General features: G+C 36.8%; 1 protein-coding gene across 1 annotated transcript; it reads right to left on the reverse strand.

Annotated features, from left to right (window-relative positions):
- Positions 1–656: 656 nt before the first annotated feature.
- Positions 657–23,655, reverse strand: LOC124134325 (josephin-2-like). Its single transcript, XM_046499083.2, has 4 exons — positions 23,549–23,655; positions 20,097–20,310; positions 17,549–17,674; positions 657–16,194 (listed from the first exon to the last, which is right to left on the reverse strand). Exons 2-4 carry the CDS (start codon positions 20,264–20,266, stop codon positions 15,786–15,788), a joined length of 705 nt encoding a protein of 234 aa, XP_046355039.1. The 5' UTR covers positions 20,267–20,310; positions 23,549–23,655; the 3' UTR covers positions 657–15,785.
- Between the last annotated feature and the right edge of the window lie 135 nt (positions 23,656–23,790).

Consider the following 23,790-nt stretch of genomic DNA (forward strand, 5'->3'; position numbering starts at 1 on the left):
TTCAGTTTTCTAAACGATTCTGCCTCATTTGTATAACTTAACAAAAGAAAACCCATACATAAAAGAAATATACCCTTGATAGCATACCCTTTTGGGTGAAGATACCATGGCACTCAGAAACAGACCCATGAAGACCTGGGGTTGAATAGGTAATCAGCGACTATACTTGTCGTAAGAGGCGACTAATGGGATCGGATGGTCAGGCTCGCTGACTTTGTTGATGCATGTCATCCATCCCAATTGCATGGATTGATGCTCATGATATCAATCACTGGATTGTCCCATCCAGACTCGATTATTTACAGACCGCCGTCATATAGCTGGAATATTGCTGAGTGGGGCGTTAAACAACAAACCAACAACCAAGAACTCAGAAACAACAGGGCATATACAATATCCCCAACAATATTTAATAGCATGGCCTTTATTAGTTTTCATTTGGAACTACCTTTTATGCTACCTTTTGAGATACAGAAATCAGCTATGTAGCTCTGAATGCAGCACTATCACATCAAGTATTCACAAGCCTCGAAGCTGGGTTGTCAGATCTTCATGCAGAGACGTATCATATGTGGGAAAAATATCTGACTTTCAGAGATAGCAGCTGATGCAGCAGACAGGTAGCAATTGGGCACACAGACACAACAAACCAATGGTTAGATGGAACACATATTTTATTTGTTTCTGTCATACAGCATTTAGCAGGCAGGCAAACAAACAGGACAGATAACAACACCTGTACAATAGTAGATGGACAGTCCCTCCCTCCAGCTCTGTGTAACATCACATCAAAATACCGCTCTGGATGGAATATGTAGGATTTGGCCCTATAATTCCTAATACATCTGGACATACATGCCACATCATGTACTGTGGTATATATAATATATCACAGGGTACTGTATGTCAGATTGCCATATGTATGTTTGCAATAACCTATCAACTATCCACACTAGTTCTGCTAGGCCATGATAAATTAATTATTAGAATTTCATCCTTAGTTATCCAAGGTATTATATTTCCATTCTATTACAATAAATAGCCTTGACACATTCATCACCATAGCTTTGTTTTGAGTCTGATAGAGAAAGGGGAGAAGGTGGTCACGTCACTTCCAAAATTGAGTTCCATAGCATGTGAGTCCAAAGAATAATGGAATGGATACACACTACACTGGACAAATGAGGATGGTCATCTTATTGTCCTCATCGTACCTACAAAGAAACTCTATACTAGTGTCACCTTCTTTACTTTATGAAATGCACTATATGCAATATCCTGACAAGCTACATGTGAATCAAATCCACCTTCAACCGGTAGTTTATGAGAAATGAGTTACAGGAACTAATCTACTTACCAATAATTAATTTATTGTGACCTAACTGCCCTATCTCAGTAATGGCTTGTCATTCTGATGGCATATGGTTGTTGATTTTCGAAATAACTTTCCATAATTCACAGACAAAAATGATATATTTCATGTAGCTACAATGACATAACCCGAAAAATCAATATTATCATCATGTTCACTCTCAATTTCACATAGGTTTCTTATCAGATGTGTAACAGGACACTAACGATAACAACAATCTGAGAGATCTGGAATAATTCTGTACATGTACATATGCTAATTTGCTACAAAGTTCTGGTGCACTTTTAGCTACCACAGGTCTACAAGAAGTCAGACAAACCTCACACCCTTGAGACCAGGATACATAGAGTCTGCATAGATGCAACATTGCTAATAAGGGATACTGTCAACAAAAACATTCCTTACCCATAGATATGAAACATAGCTTTGAACATGTTGATAGGGATATTCCAATATTGCTTGACACACCAAACTGATGATGTCTATATGATGCTAATAGCATGCAAGATCTCACAACAGATATACACTACTCAATTTCTGATAGGGATATGTGTATTATTTATTACATATGCACCAAAATGACCACCGTATTCAACGTAATAAGCGCCCCGCTCTAATAAGCGCCCATGGCGCCATTTGCTAATACATGTATATTGGCCAATGAACAATCCCAATTAGCACCCCTTCCGATTGATCAATGTTCACAAGACAAGATTTATTCGCATACAATATGCACTCGTCTGTTATATGCACCCTTAATTATGGGCAATTAAATTCTAGAAAAATATATCTGTCTTACATAAACATTTCAGGCTGTCAGCATAAACCATGAAATTTATCTTTCAACTCTGTTTTTTTCATCAAAATAGTATTCTAATAAGAGCCCCCTATTTCTAATTTCAAGAGCGCCCTGGGAGGTTATTACGTCGAATAAGATACTTATAATATGTATATGTTAATAAATGATCTATATGAACACATAATTGTGAGAGGGTCTACATTTTTCACTGGTTTGATTCAAAGGGGGACAGCATACCACATGCCCTATGCAACCCAAGTATCAACATTTCTTATCCTGAAATTCTTAATGTCACTAGCTTTGGCAATGCACTGATTCATACATATCTTGTATTCGCACAACAAAATACATCTCTATGTGGTATCATTGCAAAACATACTACTTTGAACCCACACCAAACAGTCATCCCCGCACGACAAGTCTCTTCCACTGTGGTAACAGTCACAAGATTTGGAAACTTCATGACTGCAAGGAAAATTACAGAATGCTTCTTACATTTTTGTGCCCAAAATATAGCTTTTTCTTGACAGATCAATTAGACAACTTATACTCGCATAACAATATTAACCTACAGACATCTTTGGAATATATATACAAATGTCTCTGAGAAACTATACACAATAACAATGTTTGATACTTTCTGTATTCGTTTGGATGCATAGATTTTAAAAACGTTTATTGTAAGCACAAAAAGAAAGATGACACTTTTCAGTGATAAACTGAGAGCTTATCATTTGTTAAATTTCTGAAACACTGGCACATATTAATTTGCCACAATAAATAGCTTCTGTCTTAAAAGAAAGTACAAGACACTGGCTTGCAGAATTTGGTAAACTCTGCAGCTGAATTTGGCTTCCTTCACTTAGGAATCCATCAGGAATTGAGCTTTAGGAGAATACATCAGCTCACAGAGGGGCAGAACAGGAGCTGCAGCAGCATCTCCCAAGGTCATGAGATGTAGCCTGATGAGTGTCATCATATCTAAAATCTGTTTAAATTGACTGACAACAGTCATGGTGCTTTGATTGCCCTGTAGAGCCATGTTTAGGGAGTCTATGAAGTGAAAGTTTGGATTCACGCTGCTTAACCTATCAGCTTAATGTGGCAGGAAAGCCGAGGTGATGCAGGTCTTGTATGTTTACCACTTTGGTGAAACCCCCAAGCACGGGTATGGTGTTGACAAACCTAGAAACAAAATGAGGGAGTATCTGGGACGCGAATCCACAACCGTGGCTTCCTGGTACGCCTAAGGAATGCAAATGTGCAAAGAAAAATGCATCACCTTAGACGACAGGGTACCTGTGCCCCCTCCTATTTCCAGTTCAGGTCTGGATGCTATCATGTGAAAAACTGAGACATAATTAATTTGATCAATAATCAATGTGGCAGGGACTGCCAATAAACAAGGGCCTAGGCCCCTTTAAGGACAATTCATCTGTAATACAGCTCTTCATATATCGCTAAACCAAAGCAGCTCAAAAGAAGTTTTTTCATATTACTATACTTAATCTGCCTTTTTTTGCATGACAGATTAACGGAAATATGAAAGAATTGGGTGATCTCTAACACCTTTTGAGTAGTATATACACTTCAAGCATGCTAATGTTTTATACTGTAAACCCCATCAAAGATCCTCTTTAAAATACATAAGACAGTCAGTGTCTGACAGTACCCCCTTAGCTAAACTATCTAACAGCAATACACCCACAGCTGTACAAATTACTATTGCCTCAGGTGTAGTGGCCAAAATTTGAAATTGGAAACAAAACTTCAATCTTTCATAAACAGAGTGAAAGATGGGAGTTTGTTCCCCATTTTGGCTGCCACTGACTATGACTATATACTGGAAGCAGATTGTGGAGACAACAATGGGCGTTTCACAACCAGTTTGTTTGACATCACAGGCAAAGATCATCACGGATGTCAACAAAGATCATTAATTACAGGCATATACACACGTCATATAATAGGATCGAGAAGTTGGCAATAGTTTCATGTTACTCTCATTTGTACATACAGTCTATACTCAGAAATTACTGGTAACCACACAGACATTATTTTGAAATACTTAGAATGTATCGATTTATATAGACTCACTGAGAAAAAAATCATTCACTATACCGTAATCGACCAAATAAGCACCCATGTCCCAATAAGCACCCCCACCCCCCCTCCCTTTTGCCGGATGCCCAAGTAAGATTTACTCACCTGTTTTTTTACATACGGTCAAGAATCTTTTGTAGTCGGTTAATGAGGAGATGTTCACCAATAAAATATAAGTAACAGTTTATCTCTAGCCCCCCAGCAACAGAAGAATATCGATAGGCTTACTGATGAATTTACGCCAATTTGACTCTGAATTGGTCCCAATAAGCGCCCACCCCTTCTGTCTTTATTTTAAGCGCCCTGGGCGCTTATTGGGTCGAATACGGTATCTTAAATTTCAAACCATGTTATGAATGATTTATCAAGTAATGTATATTCTACTCAACATTTGATAGGGACAATCAGATGTCAGATATATTTAAATATACACTTGACATATCATGAGAATCAGTTTTGTGTATTTTGGAAAGATAAAAATATGGCTATCAAAAGTGGAGTACTATATATTTCACTTGTTATTATTGAAGTCATTACCCAACAACCAGTACATAATAAAGGTTTGCTAATGGTTTGACTGTATCACTGATGAAATTTAACATTTGACATCTTTCCATGTTATTGGTGTAAACAGTAGTGATTGGAAAATAGTATCATATCACCTGGTACACTCTACCACACAACTATTTTACTATTACAACTATGATAATTCCACAAAGGACAGAAATCACAACCATTCGAACACTTTAATAAGGTTTCTTAAACTTAAGGACAGTAAGGCCATCTATCCTACTCAAAAGAAGCTAAAGGACCACACGATTCTTTCATATTACTATAGTTAATCTGTCATGCCATGGTCCTTAACTTCTTTTGAGTAATATATAATCTTTTTGTGTTTGTCATCTGACAGTCCTAAATTACCATCCCACTCAAAAATATACATCGACATTTTCACATCTACCCATTCTCCCACTGGAATACTTATGTCAATCTTGAAATATTAATGAGTTTCCTGTTTCATAAAATAAAACCTCCATGCCATTTTGTATTGTCAAGATATCTGAGAAAGGGAATTAACTCTATTGCACTTATTTTCATCATTTAAGGCCCTGTTTTTGTTCGTCATAAAAGCTCTCAATACCGATACTTCAACCTTTACTTTTCGAAAATAGTACAAGAAATAATCAAATTGTGATTCATTTTTGCACATATCTTAAACATCAGACAACTGATGTTTTTTTCTTCTTGTTTATTTTCTTCCAAACGATCTTACTATCTAAAGCTGAGCATGGAGATAACAAATACACAATAATAAGGATGGCTTAACCTATGCCTCAAAGTGCATGGATTCAGCCACTTTAGCCCTGAAATATTGTAATATTGTCAACAACTTAAGGCCAGGCCAGATTTATTTTCTGGTTTAATAGACGAGTCTGTTCTAACTCTCACAAAAGGAATCAAAATTACTCAAAGAAAAATCCTTATTTCTTATTGTATTGTTTAATTTATACTTCAAGAGAGAAAATCAACCTGTTTTGGTTACAACAAAACCAGTTTGATTTCAAAAAGGCTTAAACAAAACTTAATAATTTGATATTTTTTATATGTTTACAGTGTTTGTCAGGGAGTTGTTTTGGGGAAATGTATATAAAATTCGTCCTGTTATTATTTTGTCTCCTGCATACGAAGCATGACAATATGTAATACAGGACATAACCTTGGGCATTACTGGATACATGTTGACCATAGTCATTTCAGTCCTTACATTTAACTCGTTCAGCAAGAAATATGTTTGAATTCTATCAACACTTACAAAGACACAGCACTAATCTCATCAAGTCTTTCACTCTGATATGATCATGTGATGATCCCCGTGTCACGATTTGACAATCCCTAAGTCAGGTCAGGTGACCTTAAGCGCACTTTGACCACCTAATCTTGGTCTTCAGCCAATCAGATGTCAGATTTGTAACATGATTCATCTTTTTGCAGTACAATCTTACTTCACAAATATACCTTCAATACTACACCCTTTCAGGGGTAGATGTCATGGCGCTCAGAAATGACGAGTGTATAAAATATCCACAATATGATAGCCTTTAGGCTTTATTACTTTCCTTTTGGAACTTCTCTTTAATGATCATATATACATCTCTGCATCTTAACTTGCTTGAACCAAGAAGTTCACTATTGAAAAATTCACCCACTCCTATGGAGACGTCACATCGTATCACAGTAAAAGATTTAAATGACACTGAAATAGTACTATGCGAGTATTCTGTGGCTAAAATAATGACAAAAATCTAAAAAGTCAAGACACCAGGTTAACACAAGTGCTCTTTTTATAAGAACATTTTCTTGTGTAAGATATTTAGCCATAGAATAATGAACCAGCTAATATATTTTATGTTAAATAACATTAAAACCATAATCACAATACTAAACTGAACAATTTGCGATCACAGAAAATTATGTATTGTCAAATTAGCATTAAAAGTTGGTATCAAAAGTGATATGTGTTCACATGTGCTTTTGCTGTGTGTGAATTCTTCAAGAGCGTCAAGGAAAGAGCAAAAAGAATGTGTAAATAATGGTTTTGCAATGATAAGAAAAGTTGACATATCTTTCTGAGCAAATACTATTTTCTAACATCATCAGAAATGTCCTTATTGGTAAATCATTCACTAACTGCAACATCAACTTGTACAGACATCAGTACCTTAGCAGGACCTGGCTGGTTTAACCAATAGCTGCCTTTCATATTGGAATCATACCCAAGTAATACAGATTTTGGTAACTTCAGCATATGCACTGTTAGAACTTGATTTAACAATCATATAGTACTGTCACAGCCCATTTATCTCTAAAAAAACCAGTTTCATTTTATTGGTGATTTAGTTTTGTGAGTTTGAAGTATACAGTATGCTATATTATCGCGGTAGTTCATTTGTAATAGATCGTTATGGCGTGCGCTTACTAACCTATTAGATATGTCATATTCAAAATGTTTGTTGTTCTTTGTTCAACTTTAATAACACATTAATAAGAATTGATCGATGCTGATTTTCTTTACCAAGTTTTGTAAACAAAGTATCTGTCATTAGCAAATCAATAACTGACAACTCAGTATTATCGCAGTATCACTATTTTGTGGTGTGATACTTGTGGAATATGTGCTTTACGTCACTTGATGTTAAAATAATGATGTATAATCAATATGCATATGACCAAGAGGCATCATCCAAACAAATGGATTCTTTTCTAATGCTACCATCACACCAAAGTAGTTTTATCCCGTTCTAAACCAATTACTAGAACGGTCTGTGATCACGGTAGAACAAGTAGTTTGGCATAAAATACGATGCTAGTTTGTTCATGAGCAGTCCTCAATGCGTCTATCTCATTCTTATCTCGTTCTTAGCCAGTCTGCAGTCCGTTTGTACCCAGTTCTGATCGTGTAAAAGTGCCCGTTCACCTCATCCTGACAACGTTTCGAAGCAGTTCGAGCATGTCCATTCTCAACTGATTCTTAACCAGTTCAACCATGTTCTACCTCGTTCACAATACGTCCAAGCCAGTTCTAACTAATTCTTAACCCGACCAACTCGTTCGCAGTACGTCCTCATCTCGTCCCAAATGCGTGTGTATTCGCATCCTGGCCCACCCTGACCCGACTCCTATGGATACCGAGCACGTTGTAGCCAGTCTTCATTCAAGTTCAGGGCTCCGAGCTGTAGACATCATGCCTCCAAAGAGAAGTCGACCCGGTCGGTGTGCACACATTCTGAAATTTATGTCCGACTGCACAACGTCGTAACACGTCCCTAGTAGGTTCGAAGTACAGCAATTCCGTTTGTAATAGGTCTTTCTCATTTTAAGTACGTTGTCAATCCGACTAATTGCAGAACGGGATGGACGGGATAAAATTTTGAGCAGACTCAAAGTTCTAGAGCACCCTCCCCCTGCGAGCCCGTCCATGAAGTTCGTAAAAAAACTGTCAATAGTTGCTACTACGTTCATACTTAGTTGGAGCCCGTTAGACAACATTTTGACGAACGTATTGAGAACTAGTTTGGTGTGATGGGGGTATTACCAATTTCAGATGGAGTTAGGGGTAATTCCACTTCAAAAACATTCCAGCAAATTATCACAAAAAGTTACCCTGTATACTTATGAGTAGCCAATATATTTCGCAACCAGTCCTGTATTCGATCAAGTGATGCAATATCGCGCTTAGATTTGCATAAGTAAACAGTCGAAAGGGGGAGTAAATTTACAAGATTTACCGATACCGCGATAATATAGTCATACTATAAATGTGAGCCAAATCGGTCATTTTCTTTGAAAATACTAATCAAATTTATCCCCATATTGAAGAAAAAGGATGATTTAATAAACAATTAAGACCAGCCTTTGTAGTAGAAAAATGACATATATTTGGCCTAAACTCAACTAAAAATATTATATGAACTTATGCATAGAATAAGATCAGCATCTTTTAACATGATCCCCCCTTTCCCCCTTCACCATTACATGTATCAATGCAACACGGGTAAGCACCTTCACTCGGGGAGATATTATGCAGTACATACAGAGGCACACAAGTGCCATATTTGATATCAAGTCTATTCTATCTCCAATCTACAATGATAAATATACTGGATCCGTTTGCTAAGATACCTATGTTCCCAGTCCCGTTCAAATGACAGAATCCTAAAAATGGGCATACAATCAAATTACATTGTTCTTTCATGACTGAAATAAGCAGTGACATCCATAGTACTCAACTCATATTTTGCAAACTGTCTCTAATACAACCAGATCGTTTCATAGTGACGAAAATATCTTATCTTACAAATGTTACTTTATTAGTCTTCTGATATAATTAAATATACTGAGAGCTCGCTTGGAAAGATGATGCAATTTGTTTTGTTGCCTAAGGACTTCCTTTCCTTGCCTTAGACTCACGAAAACATCTTATCCTACTAAAAGTTAATTTATTAGTCTTCTGGTATAATTAAATTTACTGAGAGTTCACTTGGAAGAGGATGTGATTTTGAATCTATGCAGAACCCACATTAAGAAGAGTCATTCTGAAAGCTTGTTGATTTCAAGTTCATGAGCAAGAGAAATTCTGTGCTATGTTAGTCACAAGCGAAGGAGCTTGTGACGTCACTTCAGAAACAAGGGTATGGTAGTGAATGGGTCCAGGACCCCGTCGCACAAAGCAATCTTAGCACTATCTTAACCTATGTTAAAGTATGGGAGCTATGACCTTAGCTCTAAGATAGCTTTATGCAACAGGGCCCAGGGTATACATTTAATAGATGGGAGATATGTTTCACTGGAGAATCGATGAAGAGCCTGGTCTGAGGTAATACTTTTGACTCTTGACTCTTTCAAATACAGATCAACAGAAATAGATATAACTTGTCACCCATCTTGTTCATAAGTGCACCAAAACAAAGGAGATTTGCCCTCAAATTTCTACTTTGAGCAAGTTGGAAATACCATTGCACAGGCATACAGTTCACTTTGTAGTACAAGAACAGGATGAGCATGCATACAATCATGAGCATGCATATGTGCATGACTCCTTCAAGAAATTCCATCAATTTCCCCTAAATGATATAGATACTATATAGGGAATATAATTACTCAAACCTTGGATAGAGAAATATGAATATTTGTTATGCAGTAGAACCTTCCTGTATACAAACCAAGGTACGCCAGTGTCTCTGTTGTGGACGTACAGAACCGGCCCACCTGCAATCAATGTAATTAGCACCCTGGTGTAAATAAGGCCGAGGGGTCATCTGGGTACAACATGGCTGCACAGTGAGGGGTTAAAGAAGCATTTGTTCTATTAAAACACCACTGTCACTACCATCTATTCCCAAAAAAGAAACTTTACGTTACAAGTGAACCCAAAATCGGTTTTGTGGACGATTTACTAAACTAAGACAACTTAGTACCTGCAGTGGTGAAACTGGTACATTTAAGAGATACCAGTATGTGTTTTCAGATTTACACCCACTAATTCAAACATTTACAGCAAACAATCTCCTTCATTTTACAAATCTGAATTATGATTGCAGCCAGGCTACATTTCTTGGATTTCTAGGGATGTAGTGAGAAATGGTGAGTGAGTGAGTTGGGTTTAACGCCGCTTTCAACAGTATTTCTAAATCAGTTATATCACGGCGTGTCAACATGATGCAGGCCTCAGACATTTACCACCTTGGTAGTTCACCCTGGGGCAGTTCTTTGGGACTGGGTGCTAATTACATTGATTTCAATATTGTTTTAACTATACATAACAAGCTGATAAAGTAATACAATCCAATTAGATATTGAATATCTGTGAACACACCCTTGAGATATCAGAAGCCATCTTTACGTTTGCCCTTAGTATCATGCTCAATAATGAAGGGTGTATTTTCCTCAATCTGAACCAAATAACAACCCTGATCAACTAATAACCATATCACAAATATACATCAGGCAAAGTTAAAAAAACAAACTAATTCATACATTTTGTAATAGTTGATAGGCTCAACTGTCACCTGAAAAAAGAGTTCATTATAGTGTTAGTTGTGCCCCTTTTAATGCCTATTTGGAACTTATCAAATCAACATCTAGTTCTTTTTCATAACATATGCAGGGAATTACCTGGGTTATTTATTTTGGAAGTACAGGAGACACAAGCCTTTAATTGCAAGGGGTTTAAAAAATGGGGATCCAAGCTACAAAATGGTGTCTCCAGATAAATGTCAAAACTTGAATGCTTTACTCTACCACTGAGTAATCTACAAATGCTTGCACCAGAAGATCCTGAAACATTTGACTGTGTATTATATTTTTAAATAATCAAGTATGGAAATTATTGTCCTATTGTAAAATAGCAAATTTTCTACATTCTAAAGTATTCACTCGGCAATTTTGTTTCCATTTTCAATTTTGCAGTAGGCAGGATTTCAAAGATATTTCAACCAGCATATCAAAGATGCTATTCAGACAGAGTTGAGGAAACACACACATATCAGAGGATGAAACTGAGTGTTGGTCTTCTACAAATCAATATCTGAATAGAGACCAACCTATGCAACAGTATCAAACTATCAATACAAATGGTTAACATACCAGTCAATACTCTAGGGGGAATAAAACAAATAAAGCAAAACAATCAAAATACACATCACATATTCCAACATGAGTATTTAATTGCATCATTCCATTAAAAGTGAATCAAAACAAGTACAGGTAAAACTTGAACAATTTTTACAAAAGTGGTGGTACGGAATTGCATTACAACAAGCTGTTATTTACAAAATGCATATCAACTCCCTTACACATTCCAGCATAGCCCATAAATTCATTCTAAAAATGATATTGTTAAAATGACGAGGGTCATGATGGATGTAGAAACAGCTTCCAATATGGCATTACGTTATTTTGTTGAACTGAAGTACCAAAAACTCTAATTCCAAAGATTATGATATGATAAAAAGGTTTTGTAACAACAACAATTAATTGATGAACAGTTCAACTCAATGTTGTTATTTTGACACAAAATGTTGCCATGGTTACCTCTAAGCAAGTACCATCATCACAACCCTCCATAAGCACAACAGACAACAAAGTTATCTGACAAGCTGCCTACCACATCTCATCTTCCCGAGACAGGGAAGTTAACTGACTGTAAAGATCCAGTTTCAACCCTTGCCGAACTAGGCTAGAATTATGGAGTCATATTTTAGCTGGACTAACGAGTCTATGCATAGTCCAATCAATGAAATCAACACCCAGTTCGTCAACTGCAGCCTAGATTTTGGTCAATTGCAGGATTGGCAAAGAATGTGTTCTGTCAACTTAGCATCAACAGATATTTTCAAATCTTTTCATGTTTTTAAATCAAGGTGCTCACATGATTTGATGCACTCCACAAAGAAAAACCCGTTTTATTACAATATAGATCTTGATTATCGATCATGTCATCTGGACAGGGCGCCACCATTTTGTTTGAAGCAAATGCAAGTGAGAGGTGGAATCTGATTGGTCAATGGGTGGACATAGAAGGGACATAACTCGTAATAGTCACTGGTCGGGGTATGATCCAGCCCGGAAATTCCAGTCTGGTTCAACAAGGGTGGAAACTGGACTTTTACTATCACTTAACTCCCTTGCCTTGGGAAGATGATCACATCTAAAGAAATGGTTGTTGTTTTGTATAGCATAGTACAAATGGTTTTGACAATAACATAACATAAGCACATAGAGTAACAGGTTTAACAAATTTCATAATTTCACCATGGTTAATCAAAATAGTGTTTTGTAGAAATATACAGATATTAACATATGATGTACTTGTCTAAAGTCTAACATGCATCAAGACTGACAGCCAGAAAACACTTTGCACAGGTGACAAGACAACTGTTTGGGGTTTCTTCTAGTACCGTAGTTTGTCCAATCAGTATTCAGAGAATCTTCCATAATTTCATCCAAGCTTGGAACTTCACGTCTTATTAGGATAGACTAAATCAAGAGCCGTAAGCAGTGATCGAAAATAAGCATGAAAGCCAAAGGTCCTTGCCATAAGCCTAATGTTACAAGTTAAGCTAGAGAGAGCCACGAGCTTCATACCATACAAGTGAATCTCATTTGCATTTGGTGTATCTCTTGATCATAAAATGCTAATATTATAGATGCGATAAACTAATCTGATAAACTTGGTATCATCATCCAATAAATATGCAAATGAGGTCGCCTAGCAGTAAATTACTTTCAAGTTCCATACATCAATGGGATGCCTTGTTTGTCAATAAACTATATGCTTCTAAAGATGGTGTGCTCTCCCAGTGTACTTGTGTTTCTGTAGACCAACATGGCTGCAAATCGCCAGACACTTACATAATACAACTGTTAGTCCTAACTTATATTTATGAAAACACACAAGGGTATCGCTTAAGCCAGTATTCTGAGCCAGTGGAATAAACTTGCTCTCGGCTAATCATTGTCTGGAATAATATTAAGGCTACATTCTACAGAAAAAGATGCCAAGAGAAAAGTTCAGTTTTGTAGACATCTCTGGCACAGAATTTTATCACTGAAACAATTTCATGTATCTAATTTCTATTGTTGGTTCCACTCCTGCCATCCCCACAGTCAACAATTTGATCCAGCCTTTGTTTCCCTCCTTCATAGTAAAAACACATTCCCATCAAATAATGCACTTCCTTAAAGTTGTTGAATTTAATAAAATGGAACTTGGACAACAATCCATACACTCAGTGTTTGAAATAATTCTTAAATCCAACAAGACTGTCAGGCAGGTGACATAAGTGTTCCCTGCCCGCTGTCATACAATATAAATATTGAAAAACCGAAAGAAACTAAGAGACAAAAAATCACATCTTGATTCAGTTGAAATAATGAAAAAAATAACTTGAGAATCTACAAGGAGTCATAATAAAACTGAATATGTAAGTAGCCTTAAAATTATCTGACAGGAAGAAAATTTCACAGACAAATTACCAGCCACGGGCTGGTGGTCAGGCAGTTATTACAGACCCTGCATATACTGAAAGCTAATCATGCATTCCACAAGCCTAATGTTCAAAATAAAGATTCCTGGGATCTGAGATTCAAATACTATAGAGCAAACCTCAAGGACCCCAGGTTCCCCTTATTTCGAACACTGCAACATTATTGACCAAGTTCACTCACTCAACGATTTCCAACTCTCAAATCTTGAAAGAGTCTCTGCATATATAGAATTCTCTGATAATCCCATGAGTCGTGACTAGAACAAGACTTCTACCTCAGGCAAGCCAGCATGACAAGCCAGCATGACAAGCCAGCATGACAAGCCAACACGACAAGCCAACACAACTGTCAAGACCCCTGCAGATGATTGCATATACCCATCCATAAATACATGTACACTATGTCCAACAGCCTACATTACCCTACTAATCCACACAATACAAACAAACCACTCTTAGCATGTTAAGCCTGGCAAATTTGAGGTATTTATTCAAATTCCTGAAATTAATGATTTCTTGGTGATGTATACTGTATGGTACTACAGTTACCATGGTTACCATGTGTAAATGATGTAAGTTCTACGATCAGTGTGATTACTTGGCAACACAGACTAATGTACGTTTACGTTGCTTGAAACCTTGGAGTATATATATTCATAATTCTTCTTTGATGAAAACACTTTGAATGAGGTTGAAGTCATACAAAAGAAAAGATCAGAATAATAATAAACAAAGAATTAAACATAAACATGATATATAAAAATATCAAGAATATTTAGTGGTTATGCTGTGCACATATATACCTGTTGAGGCGATTATGAATTGTCACAATCTCGCTAAAATCAGATATTTTACTCCGATATGATACCTCTGTGCATGACGACAGAAGGTTGTGTTAGCTGAACCAAGAGCAAACTTTGACCGTCCAATCAAATTAAAGGATGCACAGGTTTGTGAGCCAATCGGACGCTAGCTTTCTAAAACTATTTGGCCTAGATTCACCTCAATTCAGAAATTTTGATTGTGCCAAAGAACAATGCCATAACACATAAACATACCCTCCATAGTAACCCTTTTGGTTGTAGACGCCTTGGCTCCCACAAACAGCAGTATGCATGTCAACTGTATTATAGCATAGTGTTATTTTTTCGCATTAGGATTTCCTCGATCATATTTGAGATAGAGAAATCAGATATGTTATCTGAATGCTTTGGTCAATCATACTGAGAATTTAGAAGACTTGACACTGACAGGCTGACTAGAAAGTTCACCTTACACGACCTCCTATGTAGGATCTCTGATCCACAGAGAGGTATTGTATCGGAATAAAAGATCTGGTTTAAATGAGATCAGAATTATTACATTCACATTCATTTCTGACAAAATTTGGTACACATACCAGCATAGAGTACCATAGAGTTTCAAAGTTAATCTGAAGCCAAAATGAAAGTTGATTCATCATGTTCATTGTCATAAATGAAAATGCAATAATTCATTAATACCCTACAACATTTAAAAGAGAAATTTTACAAATTCCAAATAAAATCATGAATCTATGTATCAAGATGATGTGCTATACACCAGCAGCATGGCATTACAGCCATGGCAATATGTGACTGTTCCAAAAAGATCTGCATGACGTGAATGCATCAGTGAAGTCCTTGAGGCTTGCGAAGATTTTCTTCCCATAGAAGTTTCATGTCGAGCATGACACACAATCAGGGACCATCTCAAATTGTCCTGTTATCCCAAAACACTGGATCAACATCTTAAAAAACTCTTAATAACCAACATATTGAAAAACACAAAAAAAAGTAACAAGATTCATATTCACATATCCTGCATCACTTATTGCAAAAGACAATTTGAATTAGTAGCTTGATAAATTTTGTGACAGTCCCTCATCAAAATGACATGCTTCTCAGTTTGTGCAATGGGAAGGACAGACACTGATAAGATCACAACACTATTGATGTCTGTTGTCCTTCTCCTGACAGACAGAATTCAGAGGTCCGTTCGTGTGTACCACGGTGTGCGCTGGTAGACCATAAGACTTGTCCGTCACACTGTTAACAGGGTCATATAAGGGTGTCTTCCACGACCCTGAGTCCCCAACATCTTCCGTCACCACCAGCAAGAGTTCCTTATCGCCATCCTCCAGCTGGTCCTGAAGGAACTCCTTGACCGCTGACTCGTCACCAATCAGCTCTGGACAGTCCAGCTTTGAGTCCAGGTTGAGGTATTGGTCTTGCACTTTCCGAACAGAAATCCAGTGTTTCCTGTGAAGGGGCAATCGCACAAAGCCCCACTTATAGTCTGTAGGAATATTCAAGATGAAGCCCATGATGTTCTCTATTTTCAAGCAGTCGATGGTCCTGCAACAAAATACATGAAAGGCGTCTTATCTTTCTTTACTCGGTCCAACCCAATTTACCAGGAATGTCATGGACGTCATATGCTTCAAACTCAACCTGCCTGGCTAGCAGACAGCAGAGACAAATAACAAATTGTTCGGGGGCCCGTGGCACAAAACAATCTTAATGCTAAGACTAGCATATATAGGAGTTAGATTGTTATAGCACTAAGATGGCTTTGTGCAAGTGGACCCTGACAAATATTGGTTCAATTTCATAAATTTCTGTGGTGTCAATTTTGCCAAGTGATTGACACATTTTTCTAACTTGGCATTGAGAAAAAAAATTAGTTTTCAAGAAAAGTATTCATACTCAGTGAAAAGTCAAGAGGATTTCCAGAAACCAATCTCATCTAAAGTTTTTCAACCAGATTGTACCACACACTCCAATTCATTTCCTAATCATGCTAATGGCCCATTTCTCCTGTTCCTGATGTTTTTTTCAGGCCAGTCAATCAAAGACATAGATTATCCATGTATACAGCATAGTCAGAATTTCCTGATCACACAGTGATGTACCTGGGTCTATCAATGTTCAAGTCCTGGGAACTCTCAGTAATACATTGAGGGGTGAAGGTGTGGAAAAGGGGGTCCAGGCTGGGACAATACTTTCCATGAATTTTTCAGATGTTATATAATGTTAAGCCAATTATAAATTGGGATTTCAAGACTGAAGAAAATCTACCATTGACACCATGATCTTTGAGCGTACTTCATACCAGAATAGAAATGTCAGTTATCAGTGGTCATATGCATGCTGCAATCTACAATTTTGATAAAATTATTTATTAAAACAGCCTTACTGCATCCCATAGGAAATGCAGCATAAGCTATAGGGCTATAACGATTCATTGATACCTACAAAATCATCAATACTTAGGTACACATGATACATGAATCAACAGTTTCTGAGATCGAGATACACTACAAATAGAACAGGAACTAATAGAGTTACCTCCTGAAGAGAAGCTGCATTGCATCACCTGTTAGCATGGCTGAACACAAGGATGTGGTAGGTGAGGACGTGCTGACTAACTGTTAACTTTAATAACCATCCCTTCATTTAAAACAGTTCTTTGCTAAAGGTTTTGAGATAACAATAAATAAATGTACGAAGAAAGAGATTTTAGAGCTGTAATTCAGTGATTTAATCATTTCTTACTAATTGATGTGGTGTGTTGTGATACCAGTAGTATCGTCAGTCCGTATCTTGATAAGAATCATATTGCACCTATTCTACCCCAGATCATCACGGGTGAGCAAAGTCTGCCGTAGTGAAGGGGAACGTAATGAAGATGTGTAAGGCATGTACTTACTTTCTTTTATCGAACCAGATAGTGTCATATCCTTTTCTCTGAAGTGCCGCCATGATAACGTTTACATCATAGTTACCAAGTCCCAACAAACTTCGATGAGGATTGATGAAACTTGAAGGTGAGAGCCTGTGAAAAATCAAACTTAAAACAGAAGTGGGAATAAAGTTGATAGCTGAAGTTCTACTCTAATTCAGCTACACACTACTGTTCATGCTGTTTATGCTTGCAATCAAAAGAAGAGCAGGACACAGTAACAATAAGTTAGTTCATCCCTGATTATCCAATTTCTACCTCTCAATCCAATTTTGATAAATATTCTAGACTCATTTGTTTCAGAAGTGGCATCGCTGCCCCCAGCTCTCCTTCCTCTAACTTAGGAGAGACTTTCTCTTGCTCCCGTGTGTGATTTGCCTGGACAGCTATTTTTAGCATCATGCCATTCGATTCATGCCCATAACAATAGCAAATTGGTCTAGAGTATTTATCATAAAATGGAGATTGAATACACTGGATAAAATCGAGGATATAATCGAGGATGAACTAACAGCTGCATAATTGTAACCATGTTCTGCTCTGCTTCTTCTTTCCAAAACATATTTCTCTCTCATACATAGTTTTGAATCACTCCTACAATAAGTTTTGTAACTTCTCATCAGCTGTTCCCTGTGTTTGATGCTGATGCTGCAAAGCCAAAGTTACATCTTCATCCTAGATTGAAAATTTGTCCAATTTCAAAATACACAACAAAACTTTACTCCAATCATATTTCATACTGATCCACATAGAGAAAATCACATTCTATATTATGATGATTATTGCTTCTGATGTTGCCATAATGTCTAAAACTGGAATTTATTGAGTAGGTGTTGGATGGACCAAAATTTTCAACTTCATAAACCCAGAAACATAAAATGTAATAATTGAAAATGGGGCTGTGGGAGGTCAAAAGAATAGTAGGATTAACAGTTAGCAGGGTAAAAAGTTAGCATACATAAAAAAGACATTAAATGTCATACTGCATACCACATAGTATGGCCAAAAATGAAGATCTTCGTGATCTTTAGACTCTAAATTCAAGCACTTTTTAAGCAGTTTCTAAGGAAAAACATTTGTTTTCAAGGACCTCTTTTATTCATCCAAAAGAACATCCTGAATACACAATAGCACAAAAGTAGGATATGTTTAGCACTTTAAACTGAGATTTATCAATAACATTTTAACACCAACACAAAATAATGAAGCTTACTTTCTGCCCTCTACTGCCATGGTTGACATAATGTTCATGACCTACTTTCGCTTTCATGTGATAAATAAACTACCGGTACATTCAGTCATACAGTAGGCAAAGAATTTAGCACACATAACCCATAATAGGCAGTGACAGGAAGTAACCAACGCATTATAATTTTTAGTAGTGATTTTGTCATATCTAGCACATTTCCAGCACTTTGATGGTGCACTTTATGCACTTTTCCTCTGACAATGACATGGTTAAATTCAAACACTTTCCAAATCAGTGCAAACCCTTAACATGCTGAATGGGGAAAAAGAACATATTCAATATGAAGATAAACACACTGCATTGACTAACTCCTTGGGTGGAAGCTGAAATCAGATACGTTTTCATACAATTGAATTATGAAAACAGCCTTAGTTTTGTAAGTCATAGTAACCATGGTAAAAACAAACTAAATATCATTGCCTTATATTCATATGTTGATTCAAGTTTTGTATGTACACAAATTTTATTCAAAAAATTTGTTTATGGAAGGTAGATCAAATAGCAACAATGATAAAGAGACAAAATGCCATTATTCAGTTGAACTGGTATTACCCTGAAACCATGACACTTTTTATGGATAGCAACTTCTTTATTTTAGTATTCATCTGATGAAGGAGGAAGAAGTAGCTATGATATGTCATGACAAAGAATATAAGAAGTTGCTATCCATAAAAGTGTCATGTATTCATGGTCTTCCAACTTCTAAATGCCTGTCAAAGACTTTGGTACTACCCTATGCTAAATTATAGTCTACATTCTTGATACTGTCATTGCTATTTAAGGGTACGGCTACATTATTTTCATGATGCAGTTCAGGCTTACAGTAAGCATTCACATTAATTCATGAGTTCCAGTTTTCAAACTTTGTTCTTGTCAAGAGATATCTCAACAGGGTTAGAAATTAATCATTACTTTCACTACTTAGCAAAAATCATCTGTGACAGAAAAAAGAGTTGCCACCTACCTAATGGTAAAAGTGGTAGACCACAGCGTTAGAAATTGGAACTCGTCCTATGGTCCTTGCCAAACTGCCCAATAAGGACTAGTAGAAAAATGCCATTTTTAAGGGTTTTCTATATGTTATCATTATAACTGAAAATGTTAGTTTCTACCACTGAGACCACAAGGAAAAGTCACCAGTCAAAAGTCTCAGACAAGCAATCTTCTGTTAATTTCAACCCATGTAATCAAGGTAAAGTTAAATCCTTAGTTTGTTGTCTAATTCTTTACAACATCAACATAATCAAAATGGTCTTAAATAATTACCTTGTACAAATTTCATCCAGGTCCTTCTTGGTGAATGCATTTTTCTGCTGGAAGAGGTTGTTCAAGGCATGCATTGCACACAGCTCCTTTATTTGGCGTTCATGGTAAACCCCTGTGTCAACTTCTTCTGGCTCCCCCATTGTGCCGCACCTTGCAATATGCAGGCCCATGCCAAGTACCCCACATTCAATCTACCACCCCCCAGACAATGGCACTGTAACATAGAGAAACACATTCTTCAGAACCTTAATCATGAAAAATAGTGTCTAATTACCATGGTTACCATGTCAAAAAGAAAAGAGTGAGTGAGTATGGTTTTACGCCGCTTTTAGCAATATTCCAGCAATATCACGGCGAGGGACACCAGAAATGGGCTCCACACATTGTACCCATGTCGGGAATCGAACCCAGGTCTTCGGCGTGACGAGTGAACGCTTTAACCACTAGGCTACCCGACCGCCCCCAAAAAGAAAAGAGGAAACGAGAGTTGAAAAAGTATCAACATGATAAAAAAAATCAATAGATAGTGGAATCTGTCAAAACATGCCTCAGACTAATCCAGATTTCTGTAAATACCAAACCTCATTCAGTCCCAAATTCACTTTGACAGATAAATTAATATTTCATTCAACTAAAGACCTATGGATGAATGTACATCTTTGTTTCAACCTCAATTATATTTTTTATTTCTTTATCTCTGCTGAAGTTCCACTGGGGTGGTGGGGTAGCCTAGTGGTTAAAGCGTTTGCTCATCACGCCAAAGGTCCGGGTTTGATTCCCATATGGGTGCAATGTGTGAAGCACATTTCTGGTGTCACCCACCGTGATATTGCTGGCATAATGCTAAAAGCAGCGTCAAACTCAACTCACTCACTTACTATAGTCCCTCTGTCTAAACAGGACTAACCTTTCAATTCCTCAGAAGTATTAAAAGACATGGTAAGCATGGTACTTTAAGCCTTGTGGGCTAACATCAATCTCCCTTTCTTTCTTACACTTTCAAGTTTGAACTCTTGACATGAAAAGTACATCAGTAGGGCTAAAATGATAGAAAAAGGGAGATTGCCATTAACTTTAAGAGAAAATCTAACTATGAGACACACTTCCAGAAAAGCTCTAAAATGAACCTTTTCAACATATTTAGCCTTGCCAATACATTAAATGTTGTTGAAAGCTCAAAACATGCAAGTGTTGAAATGAAAAAAAGTCTAATTCCCATTCATTTGAAAACATCTTATGACAATCTTAACAGATACTAAAGGTTTAGCCCATTACTAAAGTTTTGCAGATCCTGATAAAACAACTATGCAAACACTAAGATATTCAGCATGTTCGGCTCATTATAATTTAAGCCTTAATGGTTAACAAATTAACACATTAATTCAAATCAGAATACAAGCAGATATTTTGATGTGTATAATATGGAAGTTATTGGATTCAATGATTGATGAATTGGAACAAATTGATCGATGAATGATGATGAAAAAAAGAATGAGCCCAAACTATTCTGATTCAATGTTAGTGTATGAATGTATCTTAAATACCTTATCAGAATTTTAAAAAACAAAAGCTGCTAAAATATCAATTTTATAATTTTAAAAAATATCTTTTTCTGTCTTCAGCATGTGCAATTATCCTGTGCATGTGATAATTGTTTTACACTGAACAATGAACAAGGTGAGGTGAGGTGAAATCACTGCACTTATATCTTGCATATAGCGACGTGCATGTACGTGTGTGTGTGTTTGTGTGGCTCATTGTACTAGTCCGCACTGATGCCAATTAATAGTGCTAGCTCACTGAGATACCATGCCGCAGTTAATTATAAATACCCAACTCAGACACAGTATACTGACTCCGAGCCAACCAGTCCTTGTTTTAGCCCCTTAATGCAGAGCGCCAGACAGGGCAACAACAAGTACCATCTTTTAACGTTTTGGGGTATTACGCGGCCTGGGATCGAACCCCGGACCTTCCGCTCTCAGGGCGGACGCTCTACCACTAGACCACGGAGGCGGTCGATCAATCAACAAGATAAGATTCTTTTCAGATTTATAAAAATAAGCAAATCATTCTGCAAATCAATCTCTTAAAGGGAAACAACACTCCATGTTTGAAAATATTGAAATAAGGATCGGCTTTTCCTTCAGGGATTCAAAATTTGCTAATTATGGACTATTATTTCGTTTGGTTTGATATGTGTTCGGCAGTATTCTCACTGTGCTAACCAATCAGAATCAAGCATTCATCAATGTCATGGTAGAATTTCAAATAGGCACTCCACGCCCAGATATGGGTGTATTCCGTCTGCTTTAGCATGTTTAGTATACCTAAACACTAACTTTTGAAAAAAACACTGAGCAAGATAACAGTGATTAATCAATCAACGTATAATCGGTTAATCCTTTGATCTATCTTTTTCGCAACTCAACAGACCATTCCTCTCTTGCTGCACTGCCATATTACATAACAAGTAATACATTCACCACATAAGACTTCAATTTATAACCCAATCTTAGATTAATTAATTACCCAAGACAAGAGAAATGCCAATCATGAACCACTGATTCAACAATTGCTATATATCCTTGACACCCTCAGAGGCAGAGGTGAAAGTTATTGAGTTATTTTGCATAGTCGTTGTCAGCTAATCTGCATGGTTCTAGCACTAATCTGCTAATTGTACCTGTACAAAGTCAGTAACAGGCATCAAGTAAATGACGACAAATACACACGTGTAGGTCATGCCATGAAACACGAATGACAAGAAGGGAGTAGTAATTGTACTACATATGCAATTTGCTTGAAAAATAAGGGCTACTGCTATTTTGAGTGTACGAAGTGAATTTCATTTTTACATACATATTAATTACACGCATTTGCTGTACATTAACCTCATAATTGCACATACACATTTACACACACAGACAGATTTGCAAGGTGAAAGGTTATAGCAAGCACCATCGCATCAAATGCAAGGATTCAAGGGAATTACCCCTTGCTGTCAACTAAGTCCCACAATTGCACTCTCGGTATCCAAAGCCCAGTTTGTTGGGTCGCGGATGCTATTTGGCATCTAGACAACTGAGAGTTGGGGTGTTGTTTCTCTTAAGTTTGGTGCATAAGTTTAGACTACACTCACCAAATCAACCAATGCATACTTTCTATATTTCTCAGAACTTTCATCTTTTCATGCTAAGAATGACAGAACACTTGAATCGTATTTCAGTTACTAACACAATATCAGTTAGGCTCATTTACGTCAAATACTACGTGCACCGACGTAAATTCATTCAATATAATCTAATAAACGCTTTTTTGTAAATATTAATCACAAATCAAACTTCATTATCAAAAGGGCCCCAGCAACACACATGCTTCAACTTATGTTTTGTAAACGGCATAATCATATTGTTCACAAACAATGGGCTTTGGTGGGGTCTCATAATTACCAAGTATGATGTAATGTGTCGTAAATCGGTCGAACATAATCGTATTGACAGTTCAAATGTCACAAAATGAGAGCACAACAAATCCAATCACTAAACCGGAAGCGGTAACGATTGTAGGATCGCAAGGAATATAAAAATTCATTTTCGTCTTATAATAGTTATAACGTTATTGTCGTATTCCTTTAACATACATTATAATTCTACAAGATCACATGTGCAATTCTAGGTGCTTGAAATATTTC

This window comes from Haliotis rufescens, unplaced genomic scaffold (assembly GCF_023055435.1).
Source record: "Haliotis rufescens isolate VD_foot unplaced genomic scaffold, xgHalRufe1.0.p SCAF_11, whole genome shotgun sequence".
Lineage (NCBI taxonomy): Eukaryota > Metazoa > Mollusca > Gastropoda > Lepetellida > Haliotidae > Haliotis > Haliotis rufescens.